This window comes from Sinocyclocheilus anshuiensis, unplaced genomic scaffold (genome assembly GCF_001515605.1).
Source record: "Sinocyclocheilus anshuiensis isolate Anshui unplaced genomic scaffold, SAMN03320099.WGS_v1.1 scaffold850, whole genome shotgun sequence".
NCBI lineage: Eukaryota > Metazoa > Chordata > Actinopteri > Cypriniformes > Cyprinidae > Sinocyclocheilus > Sinocyclocheilus anshuiensis.
The window spans coordinates 1,766,876-1,781,260 of record NW_015537937.1 but is presented as its reverse complement, the minus strand read 5'-3'; the positions used below and the strand labels follow the sequence as shown (position 1 = coordinate 1,781,260).

General features: G+C 38.2%; 1 protein-coding gene across 2 annotated transcripts in view; it reads right to left on the bottom strand.

Annotated features, from left to right (window-relative positions):
- Nucleotides 1–848: 848 nt before the first annotated feature.
- Nucleotides 849–14,385, bottom strand: part of LOC107660032 (calmodulin-regulated spectrin-associated protein 2-like) — a 58,119-nt gene continuing 44,582 nt past the window's right edge. The window contains exons 6-18 of one of the 2 annotated variants that reach the window (XM_016449191.1): nt 13,652–13,791; nt 10,802–10,892; nt 10,314–10,398; nt 10,076–10,101; nt 9,819–9,885; nt 9,480–9,728; nt 6,884–8,666; nt 5,862–5,998; nt 5,023–5,243; nt 4,552–4,648; nt 2,964–3,073; nt 1,959–2,077; nt 849–1,711 (exon numbers count right to left, since the gene is read on the bottom strand). In XM_016449191.1, the coding sequence (XP_016304677.1) occupies nt 1,415–1,711; nt 1,959–2,077; nt 2,964–3,073; nt 4,552–4,648; nt 5,023–5,243; nt 5,862–5,998; nt 6,884–8,666; nt 9,480–9,728; nt 9,819–9,885; nt 10,076–10,101; nt 10,314–10,398; nt 10,802–10,892; nt 13,652–13,791 (3,422 nt within the window). In that variant the 3' untranslated portion in view covers nt 849–1,414. Of the gene's footprint in view, nt 1,712–1,958; nt 2,078–2,963; nt 3,074–4,092; nt 4,362–4,551; nt 4,649–5,022; nt 5,244–5,861; nt 5,999–6,883; nt 8,667–9,479; nt 9,729–9,818; nt 9,886–10,075; nt 10,102–10,313; nt 10,399–10,801; nt 10,893–13,651; nt 13,792–14,385 lie in introns of those variants that run through there. The other variant, XM_016449200.1, reaches the window with a different exon arrangement.

Genomic DNA, 14,385 nt, shown 5'->3' with positions numbered 1-14,385 from the left:
TTTGGACAGCCCTGCACTAAGTCATAAATAATGTTATTACAAGTGAATAATAATACTGGATCATAACAAAGGGGGAAAATAGGTCAAACAGGTAAGGTTTTGGTGGTAAATCTGTATTTATGTTGAGGTTAACATTCAAATACAAACAGACAAAGCATATGATGAACAAACAGCAGACATGACCTGGAAAAAGATTAGACAGCGTGTGGAAATGAACATCTCTCAGAACATCTTACTTCTACTCTTATCACATCCCGTCATACTTGCACCTGTTAAACATCATCTTTTTCATATGAAAAATATCAGTAATATTCAATGGCTTAAAAAATATGCTTAGTATGTAAAACTATATCTGTACAGCATCAATAAATTCAAACAATGATTTACTTCACTTAGTAAAAATAACAAATATCTTTCGAATATTTTGCACCTGCAGACAAAATGTGTTACCAGACAACAGCCTGCCCAAATAATCCCAGCTCTTTAAAATGCACTTCATAATTAAAAACGAGTTACCACATGATTTAGCAATAATATGCACCATCTCTTTGAAAGCTTCATTATATGATGTTAAATAACTCAGTGTTTCCTCTGTATTATTCATATGGAAATGTACTCTACTCAAACAGTCAGCTAAATTGATCTGTCTCTCTAAAATGTATGTTTCAAACATACATGGCACCCAGATATTCTGGATCGCAACACTAGCGATAGCAACATATCTAGGAATGTATTCATAATTCTAGCTAATATGTTTAGTTTTGGTCCTCCACTTAATCAGTTAAAGGCCCCGTCATTACGTTTACATCACATACAGAGTAACACGAGCGTGTTCATTTTATAGAAAGTGTCTTGAGCGAAAAACTCTTACTGTAGCTAATTTTACACATGTTCCTCTGGTGTAGCAGTTGTGCAACAATTACAAATCCTACCCAAAATATAAAAATGCAATAAAAATTAAATAAAGCAAAAAAATTGAGGTTCCAGTACATTAAATGCTTCTTTAACTGCATGACCATCTGTAAAGTTAGTCTTCAAGTGTAGTATGTCCCTAATATTCTTTTACACCTGCATTTCCACAAACACAAAAGAAGCAGACTGTGTATCTTCATACGATGCAATGACTTGCTCATAAACTCAGTAACTGTGCGTTAAGCATTGCATAAAAGACACAACAAGACAAGCATAAGGCCACAAAATTGAACGTTGAAAATAAAAATGATGTAAAAGCGCATCCGTCAGTGCTGCAAATAAACACACACAAGTGTGTGGGTGTGTACTGTAGAACAGAAGGTTTCAAATCCGCCACAAATGAACATCCGAAGCCCGCAAAAGTGTTTTCTTTACATTCAGGATGTGCATCATAATGTCCGATAGGCAGGAACACTCAGCAGTCTGCCAGTGAGCTGTGAACTTATTTGAGGAGTTTTTTGGGTGTGTTTTGTTTCTTGTTCTGCCAGAGGTGGCTGTAGATGGTGATGGCGTCCACACTAGCTGACATGGTCTTGGCGGGGATTTTGCTGAACTGTTTCTTATCCGAGCTGTACTTGTAGAGGTTTTCGATCATTTTGGGTGTGATGGTCTTGGGCCCGATGCCAGCCAGCTTGTTGATCTCCTCCGCCTCTGGATAATATGTGTACAGAGAACGAAACTGGCAGCCAGTGTCTCTGAACAGAATCAGGAAGTTGTTGGCTTCGGTTTTCTCCATTTCCTGGGAAAAATAAAACAAATACTTACAAATATGAAATAATTATTATTCCCCTTCAGGTTTTAAATGACAGTCTAGACCTCTACACCAAGTAAATCACAAATTATTTATTTAAATAGGACTCATGTAACATTAAATAATACATAAATAAATAAATATTTATTTGTTACATAGATTAAAACTTTTAATTCTCTACATTAATCAATTAGAATGTTCTACAGCAATGATTTTGCAACTTTTTTCCCCTCACATCCAGGATTTTGTTCTTCTGTCCCTCGTTGACGCGGCCTGCGAGGCAGCAGTGAGCCAGTGCGTTCTGGATGATGTATTTATTTGATTTAGCACTGGGCTCCTTAAACAACTTTGGCCCTTGAGAGGAAGAGACATAAGAATTAGATGAAGAGATCAACAATTGTGTGCAGAGTATTTGTTGAGGGTCAAGGTTATGACAAGGTTATCATAAGGGTCAGTCAATTCTACCCATTTTAAATGCCACTGCCATAGTTCAGTGTATTCAGTTTAATGTTGGAGTAAATGGCATACTGCTTGTTGGAAGCTGATATACATATAAAATACTGTAAACACGTTCTTCCACATCAAGATTTTAGGTTAAAATGTCATTTTTCTGGATTTTAAATAACTTTTTTTTTTTTTTTGCAGTTCATTAAAACAAATTAATTTTTCAAAGTACAAACATTCAATATACGCTACCATTAAGAAGTTTAGGGTTAGTAAGATTTTTGAAAGAAATCAATACTTTTATTCAGAAAGGATCTAAAAAGTAACAGTAAAACACTTATAATGCTACAAAAGATTTGTTAAAAAAATGCTGTTCTTTTGAACTTTCTATTCATCAAAAAAATCTTGAAAAAAGTGTGACAGTTTCCACAAAAAATTTAAAGCCGCACAAATGTTCTCAACATTGATAATAAGAAATGCAAATCAGAATATTAGAATGATTTCTGAAGGATCATGTGACACTGAAGACTGGAGTAACGGTTGCTGAAAATGCAGCTTTGCATCACAGGAATAAATAACATTTAAAAAATATATTAAAATGAAAATCAGTTATTTTAAATTGTAATATATTTCACAATAATACTGTTTTACTGCATTTTTGATAAAATAAATGCAGCGTTGATGAGCATAAGAGACTTCTTTTAAAAACAAAAGAAAAAGTGTTTATCATAATGATAAAAGTACAAATATTTTTAGATGCAATACAGCATGTCACACTGCAGGACTGTCATGTCACCTGTGTATTCTGCGTTAGACGCTGCAGACGATGTTGATTCGAGCTCCCAGTTCTCCCCGTTTCCACTTACGGATGGACACGGTGACAGAAAGCCCTCTGTGGACTCTGGTCTGAAAATACATAATCAGACACACTTAAAATAGCTCTTTTATAAAGCCTGAATTACTAATTTAACAGGTGGCCCTTATTGCAGCTGGAAAAAGCAATGTTTCATATAAAATCAACCTCCCAAAAACCAGTAGTAAGCATAATTCCACACACACATGTTGAGAAGCTGAAGGCAGTAAAAAAGGAAGCGGAGCATAGATGAAACTGAAAATAGAGTACTCATTGAACTAACCAATGTTGTAACCAGGTGCAAGTTTCCAGCAACTAATTCATCAAGTAATTTAAAAAGCCCACAGTGAAAGAAAAAATTCTGCATGACTTGTCATAGAAGTAATAGCCAATCAGAACGCTGTTTAAAAAATTTGAGCATGATTCTGAGCAATGCAGAGCATTATTCTGTTGCAACCAGATGGACTGACAAAATGTCTTGTCGCTTGTCATTTTTTGCTGGACAGAAACTAACATGGAAGATTATATAATTATATAAACTATAATTTATCACTTGCACCTAGTTAAAGGGATAGTCCAACCAAAAATGAAAAAAACAAACACAAAATAAGATATTTTCAGGAGTGTTGGTAAGCAACAGTTTCTGGTCCTATTGACTTCCATAGGATTTTTGTCCATACTATAGAAGTCAATGGGACCCGAAACCATTTGGTTACCAACTTTCTACATAGGGTTGTCAAAAAGTACTGACTTCGGTACCAGTCGGTACCGAAATTTTAAAAATGAGACAATACCAGCATTTCCCATTGGTACTGAATTCGGCACTTTTTGACAATCCTAAAACGACTAAATATCTCTTTGTGTTCTACAGAAGAAAGTCAGTCATACAGGTTTGGAATAAAATTTTAATTTTTGGGTGTACTATCCCTTTAAGACAATGCTAAACTGAGTTTCATAAACAATTGCTAAAAAATGAGCCATTTTCTGGTGCTACTATGATAAATTAGCCAACAAAAATCACTATAAAAAACAAATAAATACTGTAATATAACAAAATATGAACACAAGAAAACAAAGACTGCCACTGATTGATTTATAACAAATGATTCAAAGATGAGAATTATATAACAGCTTATTATGTTCCACTAATATGCTGATGAACCAGTGAACTGATCTGTCCAAGCGGATGAGTTTGTCCAGCGCCCAAGCTGAAATGACAAGCCGTCGGAGGCCTGTGAGCTAATGACATGGGTGTGATGCTGTCTGCAAACTGACCTTCCCTTTCTCCCTTTAGGGGAGCTCAGAAAGAAATACAGACTGCCAGGAGACAGTCTGCTGCCTCTGAGCAACCATAGAAAAGACAAGAGATACCATAGACAGAGGGTTATGAACAAGACAACAGAGATGTGTCTCAGTACTGGTTAATACAAGAGTGTGACATTTATAGTCTCGACAAAAACTATCATTATTTTTTCTGTTATTGAATGATTTTTTACAGGGAAGGTAACAGTAACTGTGGACGTGGTCTCACCTGGATGTCCTCTTATCTGATTTGACACTCTCATTGTCTGCCAAATTAAGCGAGGCGAGTGATAAGCTGGACACGGAATATCCACGAGGTCGTGACCCTGAACACACAAATACACATGCATATACATGCACATAATTGGCATGCATTTTCTTTTAGAAGCCAGTTTCAAATGCACTTTTGATTTCACAAGAACAAATTAAGTGTACTATTTTTAATTAAAATATAAAAATGTTAATAAAACATAAAATGTAGATATATAATTATTAACATTATTAAGATACTGTACAATTAGATATTGTTATATTACTAAAGTATATTATAAAGTGTCTAATAATAATTGTTTTTAATAATAATAATATAAAAATAATTACAATTAATCAAAAAGTTATATTTTAATGATTTTAATATTGTAAAAAAAAAAAAACAGTAACATTGACTCAAAGGCTGACAACCTGGATTCCAACATCGTACCTGTGGTTGTCCGTGCTGGAGGCTTTGAAGACTCCATGATGTCTCTGTGCATAGATTTGGGGCGTGGCTTCTTCTGCTTGATACTAGAGGGGCGTGGCTTAATAACACTGTCCATGTCCTCCATCAGTTTGAGCTGCTTCTTCCTCATATATTCATTTTTTATAAAATCCCGTCTTGCCTTCTCTTCCTCTTTCTTCTGGCGTTCTTCTTCCCCTTTCAATCTGATTAAGGAAGCAGACAATCCAAGTACAATGAACAAATTTCCTTGAAATCTTGCTTTTACAAGTTTAATGGCTTTTACAAACCATTTTAGATTCATTTAAATACAGAACTAAAACTGGTGAATGTTGAATGGAGCATATTCCAGTGACTAGTAATTTCAATGAATTGGTTCAACTTTTAATTTGTCATCACTCAGAAAAGCTCTGGAAAGATCTAAACTTCAAATGCTTTACAATATTTTAGTAAATATTGCATTTTATTACTACATATACTGTTGAGTATAAATGAAAAGAATTAGTTCTCCCTATATTTATTTAGTGATAAACAGTGTGAAAAACATACTTTGAATATGTTTTGTGTATATTTTTGTAGATTTATTTTACTGTTTGTTTTTTTCTTCACACATTTTAATTATACTCTGCAACTGTGACTGTTTAGTCAAAATGCCAGTTTGTTCACCTGCTTTAAAAACACCTATATCTCTAGCGCACTTTGATTTCTGTGAGTATGACGTGCTGAATTAGCTACAGTTTCTGTGATTGTGTGGCTTAGTTTACTGTGATCGTGTAGTTCTCTGTTATCGTGTGGTATTGTTGGAGTTGTGGTGTTTTTCATACCGTGCTGCTTCTTTCTTTTGTTCCATCTCGGCCTCCTGTTGCTGTTTCTTGATCTGCATCTCTTTCTCCCGCCGAAGCCTTTTTTCCATCAGAGCTGCTTTCTTCTGTGCAATATCCTCCTCTGCCTTCAGGTCATCCTGAGTCACAGCAACACAAACAAACAATCATTCAGTATGACACAGAACCTCATGTGCAGCTGGGTGTACAAGACAATGTCTCTCCCAGAACATTGTGTTGTGCTTCATAGTAAATGACAGAAAACTCAAACACAAATTTTCAAAATACAAAGATTCTATCTCAAATGAGCGCTTACTTGAAACTACAAAGACGTGCTGAAGCACTTGGACAGAGTGCCATACACTGTCACCATTCGTGTCAAATACAAAGAATGAAAGTGTTTTGTTAGTTTGAAATAAACCCCTGGTTTTGTATATTTTAGAGAAATATTGTCAAGCATGGTAGTAAAATCTGCTAATTATTGTAAATACCTCAAATAAGTTCATTCTTTTTTTTTATTTCATTGTTTAAATGTGTGGCAGGATTTTTCAATCTTTTAGATGCCACGGACCCCTAAATATGATCATTCTCTTGTGAGGGACCCCCATCCTAAATGTTAAAATGCAGTAAAAAGGCAATATACTATATTTAAAAGGCAATATATTTGTATGTATAAAGGCCCAATTCATACTGTGAAATTAATATTATAAATATGTGTAAAATATTATTTGGAAGTGGTAGTTTCTATTACATTACATTATTACTCTTTTCTACTGTACTGTTACTGTACTGTTAGCTGTATTTATTAAAAAAAGATTTTGTATTATTTATTTTATTTGGTTTTCTTTTTTTAATAATTATACAATTATTTAGTTTATTTATTTATTTTTACTTTTGTACTCTTGTTTTTCTCTAAACTGGGGATCCCATTTTGAAAACCCCTGATTTAGACAACTTTTCTTTATATGAGAGTGTTTTCTGCTCTCTAAATCTTCATACTTCCTATGTAATTATCTAAGTCTCACCCTATAGAAGAAGCCACAGCACATTTTCTGGTCTGGTCCAGTCTCTGTTTCTCTGCTGCTCTCCAGATCATGTCCATCCAGAGGCTTCAGAACAGAGAGAGGAACCTCAATCAGATCCTTCTTCTCATGCGATTCTTCTTCATTTGCGTGTCCACTGGCCGTTACCGCTGGCGCATTCATGATTTTTTCTCTAACGTCTCTAGCATCCTGTTTTTCTTCTCCCTGCTTTTCACTCACCTGAGCAGATGGTGAATTTGCAGCTGCTTTTAGTGCATCTTTGGACTCTTGCTTACATGGCTTTTCTCTTGCTGTGTGGTCCTCACTCGAAGGTCCCTCGCCATGTCCCAAATAGGCGAATGAGCTGGAATGCGTCTGACTTGGCAAAAAGCGTCTAAGTCGAGGCAGGCTGTCTACTGACTGTGGCGTGTTAAGCATCCGGCTAAAGGGGGTAACCTTCAGGTCGTTGGGCCTTGGCGTTCGTGGCGTCCTTGCGTGGAAAGACGCAGACTTCCTTTTGATCGTAGAGGGCGAACGGTGTGTTGTGCGTGGCGAACCGGTGGACGACAAAATGGGGGAGAGCGACCCCACCGAACCTCGGCCAACTACGCTGCTGCTGCGCAGTTCACGCAACTGTTTGCGTGGCGACGGATCCGGTGGCGAAATCACCCAACTTTGGTGTTCGCGCATCTGCATGATGTGTTCCTGCTGCTGTGCCAAGCGCTGCATCTCTGACTGAAGGAAGCTCAGAGACGTGTTCAGGTGCTCGATGGATCGCGTATACTCCCCCAGATCCACCTCCACGGCTGCTTCCTCCAGAGGTGATTTCGGCGGTGCGCCGTCAGGTCGACATCTCTCAAGTCTAGAATCCGAGTCATTCGAATTCAAAGGTGTTTTTGGGGGTTGTGGGTCACTGGTTTGTTTTTCCCGACCATCTGGGCCTTCACTGTCGCCCCCTAGTGGCGACACGACTCCTTTACGCCTGACTACATTGAGGAAGGCAGTCCTGCCCATGCGCTGCCTGTGACGCGTAAAAGCCGCTTCGACTTTCTTCTTCTGCGCCTCAATGGCTCTGCGTTTCTCTTCCAGCTTCATCTTCAACTGCACCATCTCCGACGCCAACAGGTGTGAGGGATCACGAGGGGAAGTGATGCGAGAGGGGCTATGTGTGTCAGGAGTAATCGAACGAACTGTCCCGGTCGCTCCTGGGGTTGTGACGTTCAGGTCGCCGCTCTCAGGCGTGTTACCACCACTCCCGCTGCTGCGGCCATCGCCGTGGTTTAGTTTACGAAACTTCTGTTCGGCAAAGCTGGTCATGCGAACAGCAGAACCCAATGAGGAGGCCATGCTGGTGGCCAGGGAGTGCGTTCCCAAAAGGCTTGGGCACGGGCTGCCGGATGTCTCCGGAAGTGGACAGGAACGAGCTTCGTAGTCCTGGTCCATGTCTGAATAGTCCTTCAGGGATGAATCCTCATCCTGTCCATCCTGGATATCCTCAGTACGGACGTGGATTCCGGTGTCCATGTCAGTAGAGGTGGAATTTAGGTCCACGTCATCTACTGCTCTGGCCTTGGAAAGCGAGTCCTCTGGATCGTTTGTATCAGATGCGGAGTTGTGGGTAGATGGGTTGTGGAGGAAAAAGGTGCTGTCCCCAGATGGGGGCTGCAAGCTGCTGTGGGGTCGCTCATAGTCATGTATGATCTTCAGGGCTTCTTCTATACTGGGGGTGTTGGGCTGAGGGTCATAAGGAGGGCTCGAGTTGTCTGCCGATACACCATTTGAGTACCTGAAACATAGAGTATTCCTTCAGTTTTAGTGAACTCTCAACATTTGGATAACTATTACTTCAAAATAAAACAGCTTGCCACTGAATACAATACTTAATACTTTCTTCTATATTTCTACCGCCTAAAGAAAAGAAGATATAAAGCAGCCTGTCTCAGAAGCTAATCTACAGTGAAAATCAGAGCCATGGTTTACGGTATATTTATACTGAAGCAGATTGATTGAAAAAGCGTGGGCATTTGTAATGCATTTCTACAGAAGCCAAGCTTCATGCTCGTGTGGTGGATTGTGGGATTGATAGCAGACTGGATAAAGTGTTAAAAGCATTCAAAAGTTGAGAAATTCTCAACTTTATGCAAACAGCAGCAAATGTCTGCAAGGTTGAGGTAATGGCGTTTGTCTTAAACATTTCTATGCAGACTGTGCTGGAGTTTCAATTGGATTTACTGCATAAGTGACTGTTTACACATTGCAAATTTTACATGTATGCAAAATACTGCAGATTGGCTTTTCAGTGGGTACTGAATTGAGTCGGTATTTGATAATACTGCAGAAAGACTGGTATCATCACCTTTTTATAATTTCAGTACCGACTTAACAAAGGTCTTGTACTAGTATGGACTGTGTATGTTGTTTTTATTGTGCTTTTGTCATTTTGACACTGTCCTTCTCCATTCAGCTCCATTCAGTCAAACTTATTTTGTGTTTCAAAAAACACAAGGGTTTAAAACAACATGAAAAGTGGGTAAATAATGATTTTAATTTTTGGTGGAACTGTAGGTTTAAATGTGACAAAAAGGCAGAAAAGATTTACCCAGCGTAGTTTCCCAGACGATGTCTGCTGATCTGTCTGTTGGATTCCTCATCATCCTCCTCACGTATTTTGCTGTGGGCGTTCCCATTAACGGGCTGGAACGAGAGGTTCCTTCGCATTCCTCGTGCCGCGTGGTGAACTTTATAACCCAATCCTTCAGTGCTTGCCGATCGGCTCAGTCCACGTCCCGAAGATGAACTCATGCTGTTGTCAAGTGGAATCTCAAATGATATCCCATGAGCTGAAGACCTGAGGTGAAGACAAACAGTTACTCATCTGCAGCATGTAAAGACAGAGTAAGAGAGTCAAAGGGATAGAGAGTTTGTAGAGGGCACAAACCGTTTCTCTTTAGGCCATGTCGCCACACATCCGTCCACATACGACGAGGACGACCGCCTGATAACTGCTGTGAGAGAAAGAAATACCCATTTAATTACATAAAACAGCAAGTTTATTGTTTATTCAGTGCATTCAAGCTATACATTGCATCAGTGTGTGTGCTAAAGCCATGTTTTTCCTGTTGAGCTACAGGAGACATAAAACTAATGAGAGGTTACTCTTGTAAGTTCTACAAAAGTGTGACTTAAAAGTCTTACCTGAGTTGTCATTTTTAGGTTGTGACCTAAAAAATGAAATTGTTTGGAATATAAATTCATCCCATGCATGTACCATAGTGCTTGTAGCCGAAGCTAATTTGCAACACTTGTCCCTAGGAGGGCTTTTATAAATTACAATAAACAAGTAGTACACAAATTTATAGTATAAGTACACTAAACATGACTACAGATTACAATTCTTTGTAAACCTCAAACTTGCATTGTATTAAAGACAAACCTAGACTGATCCGGACTGCCTGACCTGTGGATCAGGTTTTGTTTGGTTATGGGAGCCATTTTATTGGACTGGGATGGGTCAGATACTACAAAAGAAGAGGTAAACAAAACTGGTGATAATAAAATAATATATAACACCAAATATAATGACACCAGATGAGACAGACTAGTGCTGGGCGGTATACCGGTTCATACCGAATAGATCATAAATGAGAGTGACTCCTGGTTAACATGTATTAAAAGGGGTCGTGTTTAGTCACTATTTAGTGTAGTATTTTTTGACAATATTCACTCATCATGCCAGTAAAATAGGGCATTCTAAGTCAATATACTACAGTATTTCCTCTCTCAATCAGTAGAAAATATGGTTAACACCCAGTCATGCATGAAAAAAATAATACCGTCATGTACCGTGAGACCGGTATAATTTTGAAAAATACCGTGATATACATTTTTGGTCATACCGCCCAGCACTAAGACAGACCTTACCTTTGGTATTGAGTGTGCGGGGCTGAACAAAAGATGGTTTCACAACTTCACACCACCAGAATAGCTCTGCCATAAACACAAGGTAGTTACTCTGAAAACACACAAACAAACTCAAATTAATGAGAAGAAAATGATAGAAAACTTTAAACAATCTCTCTTCAATCTTTAAAAACATTGAACAAAGTGCCTGCCATGTCTGTGATGTGTCTTGCAATGTTCCTCTATAACCACAAGATGTCAATGTTCTCCTATAGATTGTAATAGACTCTTACTAACTTCAAAAAGCAAGATAAGGGCTACTGTACATATATACTGTGCAGTATATACAGTGTACTGCCTACTACTTTTAAAAAATGTGCAGCGCTCACTTTTAAAAATTATGAAACGGTGAATTATTACTTTAGGTATTCTTTGCATACAGAAATTTTCCATACTACACTCATTATACATACTATATACTGCATGAGAAATATTTAGGTTTCTCATGTGATCTGAACATGGTGGCAGTGAAGCCTAGATTCTGATCACCCAATAGGTATCATAACATTCTGATGTGACAGAACACACAAACACAAGTTTAAGCTATTTAAATAGCGGAATCACTGCAAAATAACTGACTGTCCTTAGTGTATAACATAATATAGAGCATTTATTGAAAGCAACAGTGCAGCAACCATAAAAAGAGTCTCTTTCACTGCATCAAAGGGTGTTCTGACCCAACAAGAGCAACAAAGCAACCGGGGCAGGCTGACACGAACAGAACAGACCCAGCACTCTCTGCTGATTTATTCAGTCCTGACACCTTTATTTCACCATAGTTAGTGGCTGTGTTAGCCTCATGAAAAAAGGCTTCATTTAGTGAAAAACACACCACTTAAGCCCTAAATGACCAAAGAAATCAGATGTACCTTTGTTTTACTGGACAGCATGTGATTGGCTGAAGCAGCCGACAAGCATTTTAACCTGGTTTACATAATCGACCACAAACTCATCTGACATAACGGCAAATCCATGACTGCCAGTTTGGAAAATGTAACACATTTTCTTTAAAAATATGCTATGATGGTGGCACACATGAACACAAACACACATGGACTGTGATTTTCTACACAAACCGCTTAAAGGTTTTGAGTGTCATTTGCACTTATATATTGTTGTTTGTCTTTACTACTACTTTTAAAAAATGTGTGGCGCTCACTTTTAAAAATGATGAAACGGTGAATTATTACTTTAGGTATTCTTTGCATACAGAAAAATTAAATAATAATTTATGAATAATTTCAACACTGTTCCAGTGTTAATTAATTAAAATTAATTAATAATTTCGTTTAAAGTGTCATTTGCATTTATATATTGTTGCTCTTTTGTTAGTTCCTCTTTTGGAAGGCCAAACAAAGTAGTTTCGCTTTCACAAGGAAACACACAGCGTCTCCGCGACATGATGGCGGCGGCAACAACAATACTACAGCTAAAATAAAAGTTACGCCTTCTTTCTTTGCGTGAACATTTGGGCGGTGTTATGCAAATCTTACCACATCGTGACGTAGATATGTGGGGGCGTGTTAGAACGAGTCGTTTTAGGTAGGCGTGGTTAACTCTTAACTTTTATAAAGAATATCTCTTTGGATTTGAGACTTTAGTCTTTGCAACTTTACAGATCTTCTTTATGCACCAAGAGCTTGTAACACTCCAAAGAGAAAGGAAAAATTGAAATCGTATAATATGACCCCTTTAACTGTCTGAGGCGATCCACTTGGCAGCGCTCTCACATACACACAAATGATGACTCAGTCCTCCCAAACCGTCAGATTTAAAACACGCACTGGTCGGCTTTCCTTTCCTGCATCAGCCCTGATGAAATTCCCTGTAATACTCCAGGCAGTGATCATTCATTCATCTTGGCCTCAAACTAAAAAAGGATATTCAGTGGAAAATCCCCACAGAAAGCGCTGAGAATCTGTATCCTAGAAACCATGTAAAGTTTGCATTGCAACACTGAACCAAATAGGAAACGCGTGTCTTATTCATTGTGTTGAAACATCTGAGAAAACTTCAGATCCTAAATCATACCAGGAAAAAGTAATATTAAAATTAGTACAAAAAATAATAATAAAATAATAATAAAATCAGCACATCACATTAATTTCTGAAGAAAATCAGAGCAGTGATTGTCATGCAACAATCATCATCAAAACATGTCAAGATGATCTATCAAAATAAAATCCATCAATAAATCTTTTAGTAAAATGGCATCAGTAAAAACTAAAGACATTTACATTTGTTTATTTACAAAAAATAACTTTCCTTCTCTGCATTTCTCCTTCTTCTTGCTTCCTAATCTAGTTGGCAAATAAACCTGGCATTGTATATCACAAATATTGTTGGCTCCTCATCGAATTGCTTTTGTCCCTCTTTTGTAAGTCGTTTTGGATAAAAGTGTCTATTAAATGCATAAATATAAATGTAGTGAAGAGAAGTAAACTGTACTGACGTCAGGTTTACCTTGATGGTGCTGGAGGCATACAGCATGTCCTCCAGGGTGAAGTGACAGCAGTTGTTGAGGTTTTCTTTGCAGAACTCCTGGATCAGCTGGAGGTTGTACATACTGTCAGCCAATGACATCGTTTCTTTGACACAGAAAAAATAACTTTCCTTCTCTGCATTTCTCCTTCTTCTTGCTTCCTAATCTAGTTGGCAAATAAACCTGGCATTGTATATCACAAATATTGTTGGCTCCTCATCGAATTGCTTTTGTCCCTCTTTTGTAAGTCGTTTTGGATAAAAGTGTCTATTAAATGCATAAATATAAATGTAGTGAAGAGAAGTAAACTGTACTGACGTCAGGTTTACCTTGATGGTGCTGGAGGCATACAGCATGTCCTCCAGGGTGAAGTGACAGCAGTTGTTGAGGTTTTCTCTGCAGAACTCCTGGATCAGCTGGAGGTTGTACAGACTGTCAGCCAATGACATCGTTTCTTTGACACAGATATCTGGAGGGAACAAACCACATAACAGCCAATGATGTTATGAGTAGATCTGAGGGGGCGGAGACACAACTGAAGTAGAAGCTAGTGGAGTTTCATAAAGTCTGTGAGGGCGGGACCAGGATGTGTGATGTAATGAGCAGAATCCTCAGAATCATGGGGTTGAGATGTGTTTATGTTTGAATAACTGCTCCTCTGTTCTCACTCAAACTTCCATTCACGCACTCCTACTCACTCTGTCTGTTCCTTTCGCTCATTTCTTCCTCCACCCTTATTCTTATGAAATTATGACTTTTATATAACAAGGACGTATTACATTTATCAAAAGTGACAAAGACATTTGTAGTGTCATCAAGTGGCTTTAGTAGAACAAATAATTGTCTTTAAAAATCGAGCGTAGCGTCAGTTCTGGCAGGTCACGTTAGTCAAGCTCGCATCAGCTGACTCTCAGCTGATCCCCATCAACCTATGGGAATACGACACCTATCTAAGTATTCATAGTGATGGGAAGTTCGGTTCTTTTCCGCGAACCGGTTCTTTCGGACAGTTCGATTCAATAAACCGGTTGAAAAAAACGGTTCACCGGTTCTTTTACGCTCG